General features: G+C 37.2%; 1 protein-coding gene across 9 annotated transcripts in view; it reads right to left on the reverse strand.

Moving 5' to 3' along the window:
- The window catches only part of FHIT (fragile histidine triad), a 542,632-nt gene extending 527,839 nt beyond the window's left edge, over positions 1 to 14,793 (reverse strand). For 5 of the 9 annotated variants that reach the window (XR_002442349.1, XR_002442348.1, XR_002442347.1 and 2 more), the window contains exon 1: positions 14,392 to 14,739. Coding sequence is in view for 1 of the 9 variants with exons in the window: in XM_021409041.1 (XP_021264716.1) it covers positions 14,392 to 14,412 (21 nt within the window). In the remaining 8 variants the exon portion in view is untranslated. Of the gene's footprint in view, positions 1 to 14,391 lie in introns of all 9 variants that reach the window. The other 4 variants (XR_002442354.1, XR_002442353.1, XR_002442357.1 and 1 more) reach the window with 3 other exon arrangements.

Raw genomic sequence — 15,482 nt, forward strand, 5'->3', positions numbered from 1 at the left:
TCTCACTATTGTAAAACTTGTAATGACTAAAAAACAAGTCAAGTATTTTATGTCTATTATACCACAGCTTAATGTATTTAAAAATTCAACCCATAAATATTTTCCTCCAAATACTTATTTTTTAAATATATTTGTGAGCTATCAAACAGTTCTTAAGGATACAAATTTATTATAAATATTCAAAGTTATACATAATTTACTTTCAGTGTTCCAATAGGAAAAAGTTCAATCAAAAAAAAAAAAAAACAGCATTCAGTACTTAAAGATTTTTTAAAAATCTGCTAGTTCAGGACCAAAAATCATGTTTAGAAAAGTCTTAAGTGGTTACTACAGATAAATACAAGGATCGATGAAACACTCACTTTCCAAATTTTACTCAGATAAGAGTTAAATGGTGTATTACTGTAAAATGAAATATTTAGTTCAATGGAAATCCCATCAAAGTTGAATAGCCAAATTCAAGTGAACACAAATTGAAGCATTATGTACTTTCCTATAGTGTTCAATTTAATTACCCTAAATGGAGTGTTACTACTGATTACTGTCTCTCAAGCTGAATAAGACCATTTGACAGTCACTCTGGAAAGAAGCATTTTAAAAAAACCTACCATAAATTTGAAGGGCTAGAAAAAAAAATATCCTGTTTGATATGGGAAAAACTTTCATCAACATTTACTAACCATCATGCTCAGTGCTTCTTTTGCCAATACTCTCAAAATGAAGAATGCTAATTGGTCGCTGCAAGAGTACGGCAGTCAGGCCGCTCACATACAAACTTCAAAGAGCAACCTGCACAAAATCAATGCCATAACATTGCTTTTAGAGAACTTCAAAGAGCTTTGTGTTGAGATTATGGTGAGATTATTTGGCCTACAGCATACAAAATTCTCAGCTATGCTATTTTGGGAAAACATAAGAAAATCTCCACAGTTCACACATTTCAAATGCTAAGGAAGCGCTCACTATGAAGACGCAGATGACTGTCACTGCCCTGCTGAACCATAAAATTGTATCTTTAATGTACATTGCTAAGGACAACTAAAAGAATTTCATTTTTCTTTTCAGATAAGGTAATCACAAGCCTTCCTTGGAAATTAACTTTCCATGTAATCCAAATCCTTCTATCTCATACCTGGAGATTATTTCTGTTTTTTAAAATCACACGCCTTTTAATTATTAGATGTGGCTTACATTTGCATCTCTGGAAATATTGTTAACCCCTATTTCTCCAGCATTTTGTTTCACCCTATTACCAGAGTGCTGAGCATCCTGCTCAGTACACAGATAAGCAGGGGGAGTACTTCCTCCCCATTTCATTCAGCTAATAGAAATCTGAAGGCTGCTCAATGTGACAGATGAGCTATGTGAGCTAAAGCAACTTGTTCCGCTTGTCAGCCTCCAAGAGCCTACAGCAGCGAGATACGATTGTGATGACACCACAATCACAGAACTGGGTCAAACATACGGTCACTTTAAAACAGAATGTCAAATGCTCTTTCTACTTGAGAAATTCGATTCAGTGACACTAAAAGCTGTTAGATACCATTAGCTTTATATCTAGGTTCAAAATGAAACCGTTACTTTGACAGTATTTGAAGAAGCCTCTCGTGAGCCCTACATCGCCATTAAAGTTCGTAGGAATCACAAACTGCCAATAACGTCACTACTGCCCATAGGGATGGAGTACTTCATGACCAGGACACTGCGCTGTGTTGCACCAGGAGATCTGTGCCTTTGAAACATTATTTGCATTACGACTTTGTAGATTAAATGGATTAAAATCCTCACAGAATTGTGAATAAGATCAAACAGACATAAAATTTAGAAAAAAAAAAAAGGAATGCAAAAGTAAAAATAAAAGGTATCCCAACTCAGGCCTACACCTATTATTTATTCCAAACTACCTCACAGAAATCAATCACTGTTTGTTGGGTTTTTTTTTTTACTCCAGTGGAACAGAAAATTTACTAATCAAATATATCTATTTAAAGAGGACGGACAAGTACTACTTAACAATCCATTCAAATTATTTCTATGCATCTTTGAAGTTCAATTTGCATTATGTTCTGACAATGCAATATTTACTCCATGTAATACTAGTAGTATGCACAGTTCAAATTTTAAATAACTGCAGTACAGAGTTCATGCCATACAGTATACATTTAGAAGAGCAAATGTTAAGGTGAAGATGGTTCTTGACATTACTCTTACATTCAAACATCAGAATTTTTGTTGAGTCACATACAAGCTGTTCAACAGAATGACTTCAGCTGAAGCATATACACACTGTAACCGTTGATCAGAAACACTAGAACATACAGAAGGGATCAGCAGAAGTCTGAGACATCAAAAGTAATTTCCTCCTTGGTATTTCCCTAATTCGTATTGACACAAAAGGCAGTCTAAGTCAAGCTCAAACGCTGGACTCTGCTTAAGCTCCAATTCCCAGCCTGCAAAAGCCCACAGTTGAATTTGTAGTTGTATTGAATATACTGTATTTAAACACTTCTTACATTTGAGATGTTGATGTACATATCTTATATATCTGTTTTGCTTATATTCCATAAAGCCCATCTCCTTCAACATAAACATATTTCAGGAAAAACATTTTCAAGGAAAACTTCTCATGGAGCTATTCAGTTAGGAAGATGCATATTTCTGTGTAGTTCTAAACTTACATAATTTTTAAAAATAATTGTTGTTTACTTGCTTTGATTTTTAAATATGTCTTTGATCTCATTCATTAATATTCATTAGCCTTCTGATGTTGGACTAACGAGAATCTTGTGCATTTATGAGAAGCTATTTAAACAATGCTATCAGACAGGTTTTTTCTGATTTATGTTTTTCATCAATACTGACAATACTTGATGCTTTGTATTCTCCAGCGCTCTCTTCAAGCTTCCTGAAACTATAGTTTACATATTTCAAAACAAAGCAGAGCTCAAGAAATGCATAACTATTTCCATCAATTATAAGCACAGAATCCTAAATGGATAAAACAGCATAAATGCATTATATATGTGGACAGAATGAATAATGCTCATACTCAGAGTATAATTTACTTCCATGTTTTACATATATTATTTATGTTTATGATGGAATGTCTCTGAAGCTAAGAAGAAAAATACAACTACAACTTTCCAGCTTAAATAATTTTCTTGAAATTGGGCCCAAAATCAGCACAGTATTGTTGCCAGAACCCAATAGCAGCCACTCACAGGAGCATCACAGGTGCACTCAGAATAACATGCACTAACTGATAGTTAACTTGCCCTCTTTGCAATTAAAAAAGTTGTTTTCCTTTTTAATTACACCTGCAAGCGTTATATACAAACCAGAAGGTGAAAGCAGGAGTGTCCTGTGCCATATACCTGTAATACATACTCTGCAGTTACAAGAGCCCAATCCAAACACTGATTTACACTAGAAGTAACTTTGGCAAAGCAGTCCTGTGCTACTACACCCAGTACATATGCAAAGATAATGAAGATATGCAATAACATTCAAAGAAACAATGCTTCTTCACAAGTAAACGTTCACGAGGTCAGCTCCAGTAACTCTCATTTCTCTGAGGAACTGAAACGCTCTTTTGCTGAAATATCATTTTGGCTGAAGGACAGAAATGACGTGGCATAAGCTTCACCGCTAACCAAGCAGTGCCACCCACACGTTCACATTTGCTTCACTGGCATATGCTTTTATCCTCTATTAGGACCATTTGATTACTGTGCGTCTATTCCTGTTCTTACATTCTGGGCTCATTGCTACTTCCAAATTAAATCTTTAAGAACCGATATAACATACCGCATTTTTAAATTTTTGACTCTTATTGTTATTTATAAAAATTCTGAGATAAAGCTACACCAATTTGAAGTCACCTATTACTGCATTCTATCCAGAAATCGCACTAAAGTATCCATTACAAGTTCTGAACGACAGTACCATAAATGCGTGAAAGGAGTGAAGGGCACGATTATACCTTGTCCACTACAGAATTAAGAGATCAGAACATTTGGGCATGCACAAGTACACCAAATTTTCACACACAGAGAAGCAGCTGCTCTTGTCTCAGTTGCAAACCATAACAGAAAAATTCAAGAGAGCTGAGTATCCCTCATTACAGGACTTCTGGTGTATCTCACAGGACACTCGGTAACCAAGAGAACTGGAACCTACAAACAAGACCAAATATTTTAAGAGAGTTACCACGTATCAGAAAGTTGGACAACTTTTCACTAGTACCAGAGTTTGATTATGTATAAAGCTACGGATGTTAATATGAATTGAGTTCTACATTACAGTAGAACTTGGGAAAAGATAAGGAAATAAGTATTCAATGTTTTTAGAATCTTTACGAATTATTCGAGGTATTTACATACACCACATACTGTGGATAATCACCCATTTCTAATTCTGATTATGTGCAACATCAGGTCTTACACTTCATCCTCATCAAAGCTAAGTATGATTAGTCTCCCTTCAAAGAAAAATCTTTTCTCACTCTACTTTCTCCTGCTTTCTGTTTCTCTTGTTTCACTGCACTGGCATAACACTCAGCTGGACTAGGATTCAAGTTTATCAAAACCATGCACGGGGGACAAAGTTTTGACACCTGAGCAATTCTATATGATTCTATGTGATTCTTACAGATGCAGGATCTTCCTCCTCTTCCTTCCTGCCTAGAAATAAAGATTTAACTGACCTGATCGTTAGTGGTTCTGTGACTGAAAGCTGCAATTTGTTACGCATCACTGACTCACATATGAAACCTTCTATGGTTATATTGCTGAACATGGTCATTAATAAGCAGGTCTCACAAATTCTAAGGGATTGCACCATCACTCTATTTTGTTGTTGTTGTTGTTGTTGTTTTTTAATTTATGGCAAAAGACAGTTAAATACTGTATATTCTGTAAGTATGTTACACCAGAGAGGAAAGTTAGTCTGCTACATGAATGAAGTCAGTCAAGAAACCAAAACCAAAACAAAACTAGTTTAACTTATGCAAGCATTATCTACTTTTAAACAAAAAATAATTAAATAAATGCACTTCTGTTTTATTTTAAAATGGACCTCAGTAACAAGTGAGCTTCACTACAAAAATAAAACATTGCAAAAAAAAGAAACAAAAGGAAAACAATTTTCATTAGTTCAAATGAAACTAACAAGGGTTAGCTGCAGTAAAAAACTACCTTCTTTAAATTCCAAAATGAATCTCTTCTCCTGACCTTTTTAAAGCTCAAGATGCATACGTACACAGAATAAACAAAGTAATTTGAAAGGAAATTCACTGAATGCACCTGACCTTTGAAACAGCACAGATAATTTTAATCAGATTTGCACAATGGTAGTCACAGTTTTTAGGTAACAATGCAGATAACAAAAAAACTAGTTAAGGAAAAAAGACAACACATAACCAAAACAATTATATCTTTAAATTTTTCTGGAGATAGACAACAATCTTAAGAATCTCAGGGTCAGGAAAGATTCCTCTGCAATTCCCTGAGTATCCAGCCAAAGGCGCTCACAATTCAGCTCTAGAGAGAAAAGCCCTTTCTGTCAGTTAAACAACTTTCTGTCAGTTAAATTGAATGACAGAAAACTGACAATAATTCACATGTAAGAGAAGAAAACGTAAACTACACAACTATGTAAAAAGATTTGTTCTGATAGGAGGGGCTGATAGTTCCCTCCCAGACCACTCAGGGGCCCACACGGGACACTATTTAAGCATCTCTAGCTGGTTATCTTTGATTTCAGAGCTGAAGAGCAAAATCAAGACCACAGCATAAATAACCTAGAGAGCAGTGCTGACAAGTAAGAAAAACCTCTACTTACAAAGAACATGTTCTTAGAACTAAACACAAATTGGCTTTAGTTGAAACTAGCTGACAATTCCTTCCTTTGCGGACAGACAAATGTCACAAGAGTTGCAAACAACTGACTTATCAGCACTCGGAAAATTAAACAAAGAAGCATTACACTTCTCGCAAACCTTAAACTAGCTTACTGCAAGCTAATTACGTGACTTCTGAAGTGAGCATTAACATGGAGAGCTAAAAAACTGTTTAGATTCAGAACACATAAGCTCTATCAGCAGAGTCATTCTGCACTGATGGTGACAAGGCTCCATCCAAGCTGGCAACCACAGCAAGGAAGTCCAATACAACTAACAAAGGCAGTTTTAAGCTACTGAAGTTACTTTCGAGAAAAGAACAAAAGTGAGTAAAAACTTCACTAATTTAGTATTTACCTAAAACTAAACAGCAATTGCACAAGGATACAGGTTTCTGTTTGTTTCAAATAATGCACTTCAGCAGCACTAGTTCTGATTCTGTACTACTTGGTTTAAAAGCTTACCTTCTTTGCATTTACAAGAAATTATTCAGTTTAACAAAGCACTTACATCTTAGAAGAGTTGTAAAGAAAGTATCAAAAAGCCCTTCTAACTACATGAATTTGTAACTGGATATACTGGATGCTTCCCTCCTGAAGTGCTACTACCCCAGGGCTATCTACCAGCAGCAACCTCAGTCATGTAGGTTTGGCCACTTCATCCACTGTCAGATCTTTGAAAGTAAATGTTCTAATATTTGACCTAGCCTCTGAGAGGGTAAGCAGCAGAACAGAGTTTATCAACATTTGAAACAGGTGTTACAGAGAGCTAAGACACATTAAGGTGGGATCATGCAAACGCAAGGCACTTCTCCAGAAATGGACTCTGCCATTTCTCTCTGTCACTGATTCATTATTTGATTTTGTTGAATGCCAAACAAGTCTATTCTAACTATGGCTACAATCATATTCCTCTTCTGCCAGCAGTTTTGGTGTTCTTTTATCTCCTTTATTCACAGTGGATTTTATCCTACAGCTTGTCTTTTGCCACAGCTATCTGATATCCTCATCTGTTCCTAATAAGGAGTTTAATTTATTTAGCTTATCACAAAGGTTGAGGAGAGAGTTGATCACTGTGTACAGACACTTACACAGTCTGACAGTGTAAAGCATTCTGACCTTGCAGAGGCATAGGAGACCTAGCATTTGGAAACATACATCAGAGAAACTGAAACTTGAGTAAGGCCCAATTTCCAGACAGAGACACTAATTTAAATTAGAATAAGGTGAAAACATTCTACATAGATATTGAAATAACTTATGATTATGTTGTTGCGTTGCAATTGATTAGCGTGAAATGAAATCTCACTTCTCATTAAAGTAAACCTCAGTTTTGTTCTGTTTGGGGTAGAAGGAAGTCCTGTTCCACAAACCCACAGGTTATCATTAATTATTACAGTTTCCACCTAGGAAAGCTACAATCTATAAAATGCTCATCAGAGTTTATAAGGAAAAAAGTTTAGTTCAATCATTCACATCATTAAAGGAAAGACATTTCTGTGAAAAGATGCAAAGAGATGAAACGGCCTCCAAGGTCTGTCTTTCTGTTTGTTTTGGTTTTTACAACATCTATGCCGAAACTGGCTGAAGCCCCAGCTTCCATCTGATTTGTAGCTAAAATTGCTTTTCTCCCCCCATTCCCATTACTGCCATCTAAATTTTTTAACATCCTTAGATAATCAAAATAAACAATTAGGTATTGTTTTTAAGAGGAAACAACATTAACATCTGTTAAGCAGTAACATTTACCCTAATGAAAAAAGACAGAGAAATACACTTGACTGTATACACACTACATTAATTCACTCTAATTTAGCATCACAATAAATTCTCCTAAATTTTCTGGCATTTTCTAATAAGAGGCTTCTTCTAGGAAGACTAAATATTTATAGTTGCGTGTATTTCAATAGATTTTAAGACAGGGCTATTCAGAAAGCACATCCAAGAAAAACCATTTATTGACTCACGGTTTAGGCCACAGATATGTCCATAATGCACTTAACTAGTTAAGCTTACAAAGCAGAAATTTTATTAATGTTCATTACTGATAGGCCATGTAATATTTTTATTCTGAACTCCAATACTTACAAAAACCACCCCTCGGTCATTCTTATGGCAAGGATCAAGCAGAACCAAACTTAGCTGTTGGCTGGTTTATAATCACTGCGTGTAGACCATTGTTTGAGTTCAATATGCACTCTTCTAGTACATTGACAAACAACTCAAGTCTGGGATCTTAGAAAATCAAGAATTTTCTGGAAAACACTTTTACAAAATATTGGGAACATTAACTGTTCCCCTTCTTCTCCAACATTTTAAAGATGCATTATTTTGAACCTTTCAGAATTAAAAACATTAATGGGTTCAGAACTGCAAAGGACAGGGAAGAGTTATACTGTTCCACAGAGTGGTAAGTGTAGAGCAAATACTTCCACATGTAGTAAAGCAAGAAAACTGCTGATCCTTTACATGACCACATCCCAGTTTGATGGTACTGTTGAATAAACCCAGTTTTGATGCAGTACTTGCATGCTGGGAAGCCTGCAAAAAGTGCCTACAAAGAAGCAGCAGTATTTCAGCTTATCTCTAAAGCAGACCACAAGCATTTCTACTGTTGTTGAGAGCTAAGAAGCTGCCACCTCTCAATGAAGAAACTCAGTAAGATTTAATTAGTATCTAGTCCACTTGGGATCACAGTCATACTCATTTAAACAAACCTGCTGGACTTACAGGAGCACGTGCACAAGTGCAGTTAAGCTAGAAGGCCTCATCACCTCAGCCAGGACAATGCCTGAGCAGAGCAGCGCTTTCTCTGTTCTACTGCAGTGTAAATCCAGTTCAGAGGATAAACAGCACTCCAGGTTATCCCAAGTTTCCAAGAGCAATTTTCTGAGTTGTAAGGAGATTCACCCAACTCAAGCAACTTTCCACGTGTCTCTCCAGTCCTTGTAAAAGCTTATGCAAGCAAGAAATAACAGGGCGCTTTGATTTTTTCTAATACTATCTTCACATCTATATTTCAATGTACTGGCAGAGAATGCTTACATACATTCCAAGTGTACCTCAAAAATGAGCATTACACTAAAAAAAAAATAAAAGAAAAAACACCTCCAAATTCACTGAATAAACCCTTCAGTACTTTGGTATTTTCTTTGCAAATTTTAAAACACTTGTCTACATCTTTAGGCATACAAGCACTCTAAAAATATTTGTTTTCCTACGTAAGCTCTTTCCATTTATTTGCCTACTCCCTTAAAAATATCCATACTAAAATGCCCTACTTAGTCTAACAGTGAAGTACAGCAACCTGTACCCTGACTTCAGAAAACACAGGCAGATTATTTGCACTCTGCCTCGTGAACATCCAACCTGAGTTAAACACTTCCTATTTAGATCCATCATATTTACATAACAGATGAAAAGACTAATCCTGATTTTGTTATAGTTACAGACAGTAACTACGAGGGTTGCTCCAAAAGTAATGCCTCCTATTTTATTATGTTGGCCTAGGACATTGGAGACAGATGTTGGTGGGATGGCAGTAGAGGTCGAACCCTTCCACTCATGAGCATGCAGGCTCTTGTTCATCACTGCCAAAAGTGTATAGCTAACAGTGGTGACTTTGTTGAAAAACAGTCATTTGCAGCTAAGAAAGTCAAACAGTGCTGTTGTGCTCTCTGTATCCGTTGTAATTTCCAGGAAAATAAATAGGAAACATTACTTTCAGAATGACCTACGTACAATGAACAAAGGACTACAGACCAATTGCCAAGAATACTTCCTTTCCAAATTCAGTACTTAGCAAGTACATTTATAATTATTATATGAAAAAATCTCAGTATTTACTATACAATACAGTCAGTATGCATTATAATTAATAGCCTTAGAATATTTATTAGTTTATTGTATAATAGTTCATATTTAATAAACAAATGGCTGCTTTTATACAATCATGTAATGGTAACTGAACCAAAAAATAGAAGACAATCTACATACAGCAACACTCCAAAAAAGCAATAATTTCACAAAGTAATATCATTGTAGATACAGGATAAATTAAGCATCTCTTCTATGAAAGCTGGCATATTACTGGAGATTGAAGTCTAAAGTCATGAAATTTTCTGCTGAATACTGTGGAGGCTATAAACTCTTGATTTGAGATGTGCATGTCTGTATTTTGATTTCCTCATAAATACATGCACCTAATGTCTCAAATATGAATACATATTTTCCTAAACAAAAAAAATGGAAGAGATTTTTAAAGCTTAGATTTAGACAAGCTCCTTAGTGTCCTCTCCTTCTCCTATTTCCTTCCAAAACTGGATGTTTTAAAGTCAAATTTGACCTGAAAAATCCTCTGTAATGAATAAAATTCCAATTTTCTGAAATAGTATGCATCTCGACCATATCATTCTTAAATATTTAATAACAATACATACACTAAAAAGAGACTGAAAGCCTGAAATCGTTAGATGTCCTCACACAAGAGATAAAAAGGAGACATACACTTCTCTGCAAGTGTAATTTCAAAATCCTCTCACATAAGAATCTAAAGACTTGTCAGCTTGGTTACTCTGCTACTGTATATTAAATAAGCATGTAATGAAGCTACCGGTTTTGATTCATTGAGATGCCAAAGATCATGGGTAAAGCATATAAAATTAATGAATGTTTTTTAAAGTGGAATATCAAGAAGGTAGTACAAACCAGGTACAGCATCAAAAAGAACAAAATACTGACAAAAAGAAACCACAGAAAATCCAGCACCACTTCATTTTAGTGACCATTAAGAACAACAATAAAAGCATGAATGTCATTTAAAACTGATTGCCACATCCAAAAAGACTATCAAATACCTTACGCACCATCAGTCCAGGGCATCACAATACTGTTCTTATTAACAGAACACAGACTTCCAGTCTTAATATAAACTGAATGAAAATTTGAGCCTTGTACGTTACCTCTTATTTTCTAACATGCATTCATTATCTGTTTTTCAGATAAGACTTGCACATTAATCCAGCAAACAACTTAAGATGGTACCTAATTTTCATTCTTTGCATAACACCACTGAATTTAACAGGACAAATAATTCAGTGTGCAATGATTTCCTAACACCTTCCGAGGCCAATATCAGATCCATAGAAACTTAAAGCCTTTACAAATCTGTACAAATGCTAAGGATAAAAAAAAGAATTTTTAATCTTCAAAAGAATTAATTGAAATGCTTTTGACTATTGATACACTAAATCACAGTACCATTTTGATCAAATAACAGGCAGCACTAGAGTGAAAGTAACAAAAAACTGTTCTTCGGAATATCTATAAACATGAAGGTGATGAAAGGAGTTCCTCAGCTAGACGCATTACACTGCAAGTTTGATGAGATATAACAGGAATATTAGGTATTGCTGGGAGAAAAACACATTCTGATTAAAATCAAAAGGTTCTAATTGTGAGATGTAAATAAACATTTTCTCTATTTTTGGTCACAAGATTACAAACAGCTCTTTCATCTACTCAAAAATAGTCTTTTCTGCCATCCTGAACCACCTGCAGGAACCTACCTACCATTTCTGAAGATAACCTCAGCCCTCCTGGTCCAATACAATTTGCTGAAGTATTACATTTTACTGAACATGAATTTAGGGTCCCGTTTACGGTACAGGATTTCCTTTATAAGTGCCTGTAAGTGCTCCTACAAACAGGAGCCTTCTTTGAAGCAGCAAGTGTCCAATCTGTTCCTTGCAGGCACACAATCAACACATATAGCTGTTAAATCTATGCCTGATTCACCCCAGTCTCCATAATTAAGGACTTTTGCAAAAGCTCTTTCAAGCTGCTGAGTCATTAATCTACTGGGTTCTGAGACAGCAAGCAAACTGCTTTTACTCACCAGTAAAACCACATGACTGGAGAGTCATGAACAGGACTAGCTCCAACTTGCAGAGGCAACCAACAAAATCATGGGAATCAAGTTCAACTAAACAAGTTTCACTTTTACTAGTAAAACTTATAACTTCTGAACATTATGAAGCTGCTCCTTATATATCCTCATTTTAGTCTTATTTTGTGTGACCAAACATAATTTATTAAAAACTTGTTTAAAGTGTCCATCTTCTCCTACAGCTAACAGAAATAACAAAGCAACAAAAATATGCGGCCTTCTAAGAATAGTTGAAATATAAGTGCACAGAATCCACAGTAAGATAAACAAGACATTTAAGCTATAATTAAAACAAAAAAAAAATCATGAAAAAATGGATGATATTGGGAAATACATGTACCACGTAAAAGTAATGAACCATAATGCACAAAATAAAAGCACTGCTTATAAGTTGGCACCAAATTCATTGGAAATAATAAGCTCATATTTCAGAATAATTGTAATACTACAACTTGAGCTGTGGAAGTCAACACAAGTTTTCTCACAGACTTAATAATGAATATTTGGGCCACTTAGCAGTAAACATTCCTGATTTGTTTGAAGCTGTTTATATATACCCATTCTATGCACAAATCAGTTGACAAGGTTGAAAAGTGGCAATATTTTCAACTTTCTGAGAAAGACAGTTATATCTACTTGTGTAATTTTATGAATTTGTAATTGAAATCAATTAATCTGTCATCACAGTGGAGAAGAAAGAATGACATTTACAAAATTCAGTAATTCTATTTACTGCAAGTGCACAAAGGGATTCGTGTGACAGATGACAAAATGAATATGACAGGATTATACATTGTAACTGTGAAATTGCAAATCCTATAAAGTACACATGCAGCTGTAATATGTAAAACGAGAGGATAATCCTATTCCCAACCTGAAGTTATACGAGTTGACCCAAGCCATTGTTTCCAGTATCGTTCCCATAATCTCCAATTTTCCCAAAATGTAAAAGCATTTCCTTGGTCAATAATAAAGTCAAGAGAAGCTGCAAGCATAAAATTCCGAGGCTACCAACCTAAATTTTTGACAACTGCAACAGCTTTAATTTAATACACTCATCTCACTGCACTTGGACCCGGAGATATACACCATAACAGAAGCAGAATGACAGTTGAAGATCTCAAAAATGGACTGAACAACTAAAAAACCTTTTGTGTAAGCAATAAAACAGGGAGACTCTACAGCTTTCATGTGTTGCTGTCTTATCTCTTCTAGGATTCCTCAAGACTATAACAACATAGCATGAATACAAACAGCATGTTTTGAAGAGTTTTAATAAGCACTTGTGTCAGAAGAGCTATACAGCTGATAATGAATGAAACGCTACCAAGCCATCTTAAAACATGGGGGGAAAAAAAATATAAGCTAAAGGAAACACAGCCGAAGGTCTCCCAGTAAGTGCCAGAATTGACAAGCGAACTAAATCCCGCTTTTAGGAGCACGCCACACCTAGCACTCAAAGGCAGCAAAGTAAACCGCGTGTGCAATTTCTTTTCAGCACACAGAATGTAACTTTTAAAGGCAGAAATGGTCCTCCGCTGTCATTCAAAGATTTAAGAATACTCAGAAAATCTAAAAATGCATTTGAAGGGAAATATGAAAGCAGGTTATGAAATCAAGGCAGCTCCTATGTGCTGGAGATAACAGACATCCTGCCCTGAGGAAAAAGGTTAAGTGTTTCATGCACTTTTTCCACTAGGCATTTCTATGACTCAATTTAAAATTAAGTAGCCGAGATCTTAGCACATATTCCAGAATGTTTTATTTGAATCACTGACATCCAGCATTTGGAAACAAATTACTGGGAAACCTGCCTACAGATAACACATTGTCTGCAATTCTTTGAATCGTTCTTTGTATTCTCCTCTTTTTAAGAGCATCACCATTTAAAGTTAACTACATTAATCCCCAAAAGGGTCATTTAAAGCAGGTTTTTTTTTTGTCTTTCTTCACAGTTGCACCCGAACACCTCTGAGTTGAACATCTCACACGGTATTTTATTTCTACCCTGAAACAAGAAACTAAACTAGGTTTTCATTATTTCCCCACTTAGATTCTAGTCGATTCTTCAGTGATTTATTAAGAGCTTGCAGAGCGGGGCCGCGCCTCAGCCACGTGCCACCCTTTGGAGCACGAGCTCGGCTCACGCCAGGAGCTGCAGGCACCTCACCTCACCTACCCTACACCCACCCCGCCCAGCCCTCACAACCCGACCCCACTTAAGGGGAGATGCCCAGGCGGACCCCAGCCAGGGAACCGGTGCGAAACGCATGCAAAAGATTTCTGAGCATCCAGCTCGGAGGAAAGAACGGGAAGAAGGGGGCGGAGGGGCAGCCTGAAGCCCAGCGCGGGGCGGGTAACGCTACGGGGGGAGCGGGAAGCGCGGGCGGCGGCAGCGCGCTCAGCCCCAGAGGAACGGCGCAGAGAACGGCATGGCGCTTCCCACCCAGCTCTCATCAGCAGCCACCCCTTCCTCCTTCTCCACCTCTCCCCGCTGGAAAGCCCAGCGGTACCCGGAAGGAAATGAACACAAAATGGAGACTTACGCTCCGTCTCCTAGCACGCATGCGTCACTCCGGCGGAAAGGGGTGTGCCGATGGCGGCTCGCAGCAGCTGAGGGGCGGGTCGGTGCTCAGCGGCCGCCGCGCGCGGTGTGAGGGCGGGCTCGTGCCGGCGTGTCCCGGCTGGCAGCTCTCTGCAAGTGGCCTCGTGCACACCTGAGGCTCGGCTGTGCCCGGAGCTGCTGGTGTGTAAGAGTCACGCGAAGTGCGTGGGTGCTGCTCTTGGCTTCTCAAAGTCCCACTGTTGCAGGTACAAAAACGAGCGTCCCAGTGTGCGCCTGGTGGTGTTGCCAATTCCCTGCTTTTTGTTGTATGCTGTAGACAGCCTGTGTCTCCAGAGTGCAACGTTTTTCTTTCTGCCCGCACAGCTTCAGTTGTTTACTCTGTAGTGATTGTGAGACTCAATGCAGGCAGTGCTGATTTCCCAGCTGAATTTTCTGACACAGTTGGGGACATCAGTGCTCCTCAGCTGTGCATCAGAGCCACAAAAAGCACCCAGCAGCAGCTGCCCGCTCCAGAGCAGCGCCTCTAGAGCTGTGATCAGCTCTGCTGTGAAGGACTTCTCCCATCTATTTTTTCCTAACGAGAAAAAGCCTGGATAATAGCTGGCTTTGGTTCTCTTGAACTGGGTGTTTGTAGTGAACACAAGGCCTTACAGCATAAAGCAAAGCTTTATTGGTTTGTAGGAGAATTGGTCTTCAGCCTGGTATCTGAGAAAGTTCTCTTTCTTACACGGATAATTTTATGTATATGAATTGTAGATGAATGAAGCTGCTGAACGTTACTGTCAAATGACAGTGCTTTAGGCAATCAGATATGCTGGTCTCAAGCCCAAAACCTTGAACTTTATTTTATATTCCAAAGGAAATGAGTAGAACAATAGAAGATAAGTTTGATATATTTGCTGGAGCCAATACTGTATTAATGAATGCTGCCGCAAACAATGGCCAATATTCCAAGTATCATAGCTTTTTATTTTACTTACACTGAAGACAATGTTGTCACCTACCCATAACTGTGATACCAAGTGTCCTTATTATTAATGCCAACAGAGCCAAGATTTCCCTTTGATGCCA

Source organism: Numida meleagris, chromosome 11 (genome assembly GCF_002078875.1).
Source record: "Numida meleagris isolate 19003 breed g44 Domestic line chromosome 11, NumMel1.0, whole genome shotgun sequence".
In the NCBI taxonomy this organism is placed as follows: domain Eukaryota; kingdom Metazoa; phylum Chordata; class Aves; order Galliformes; family Numididae; genus Numida; species Numida meleagris.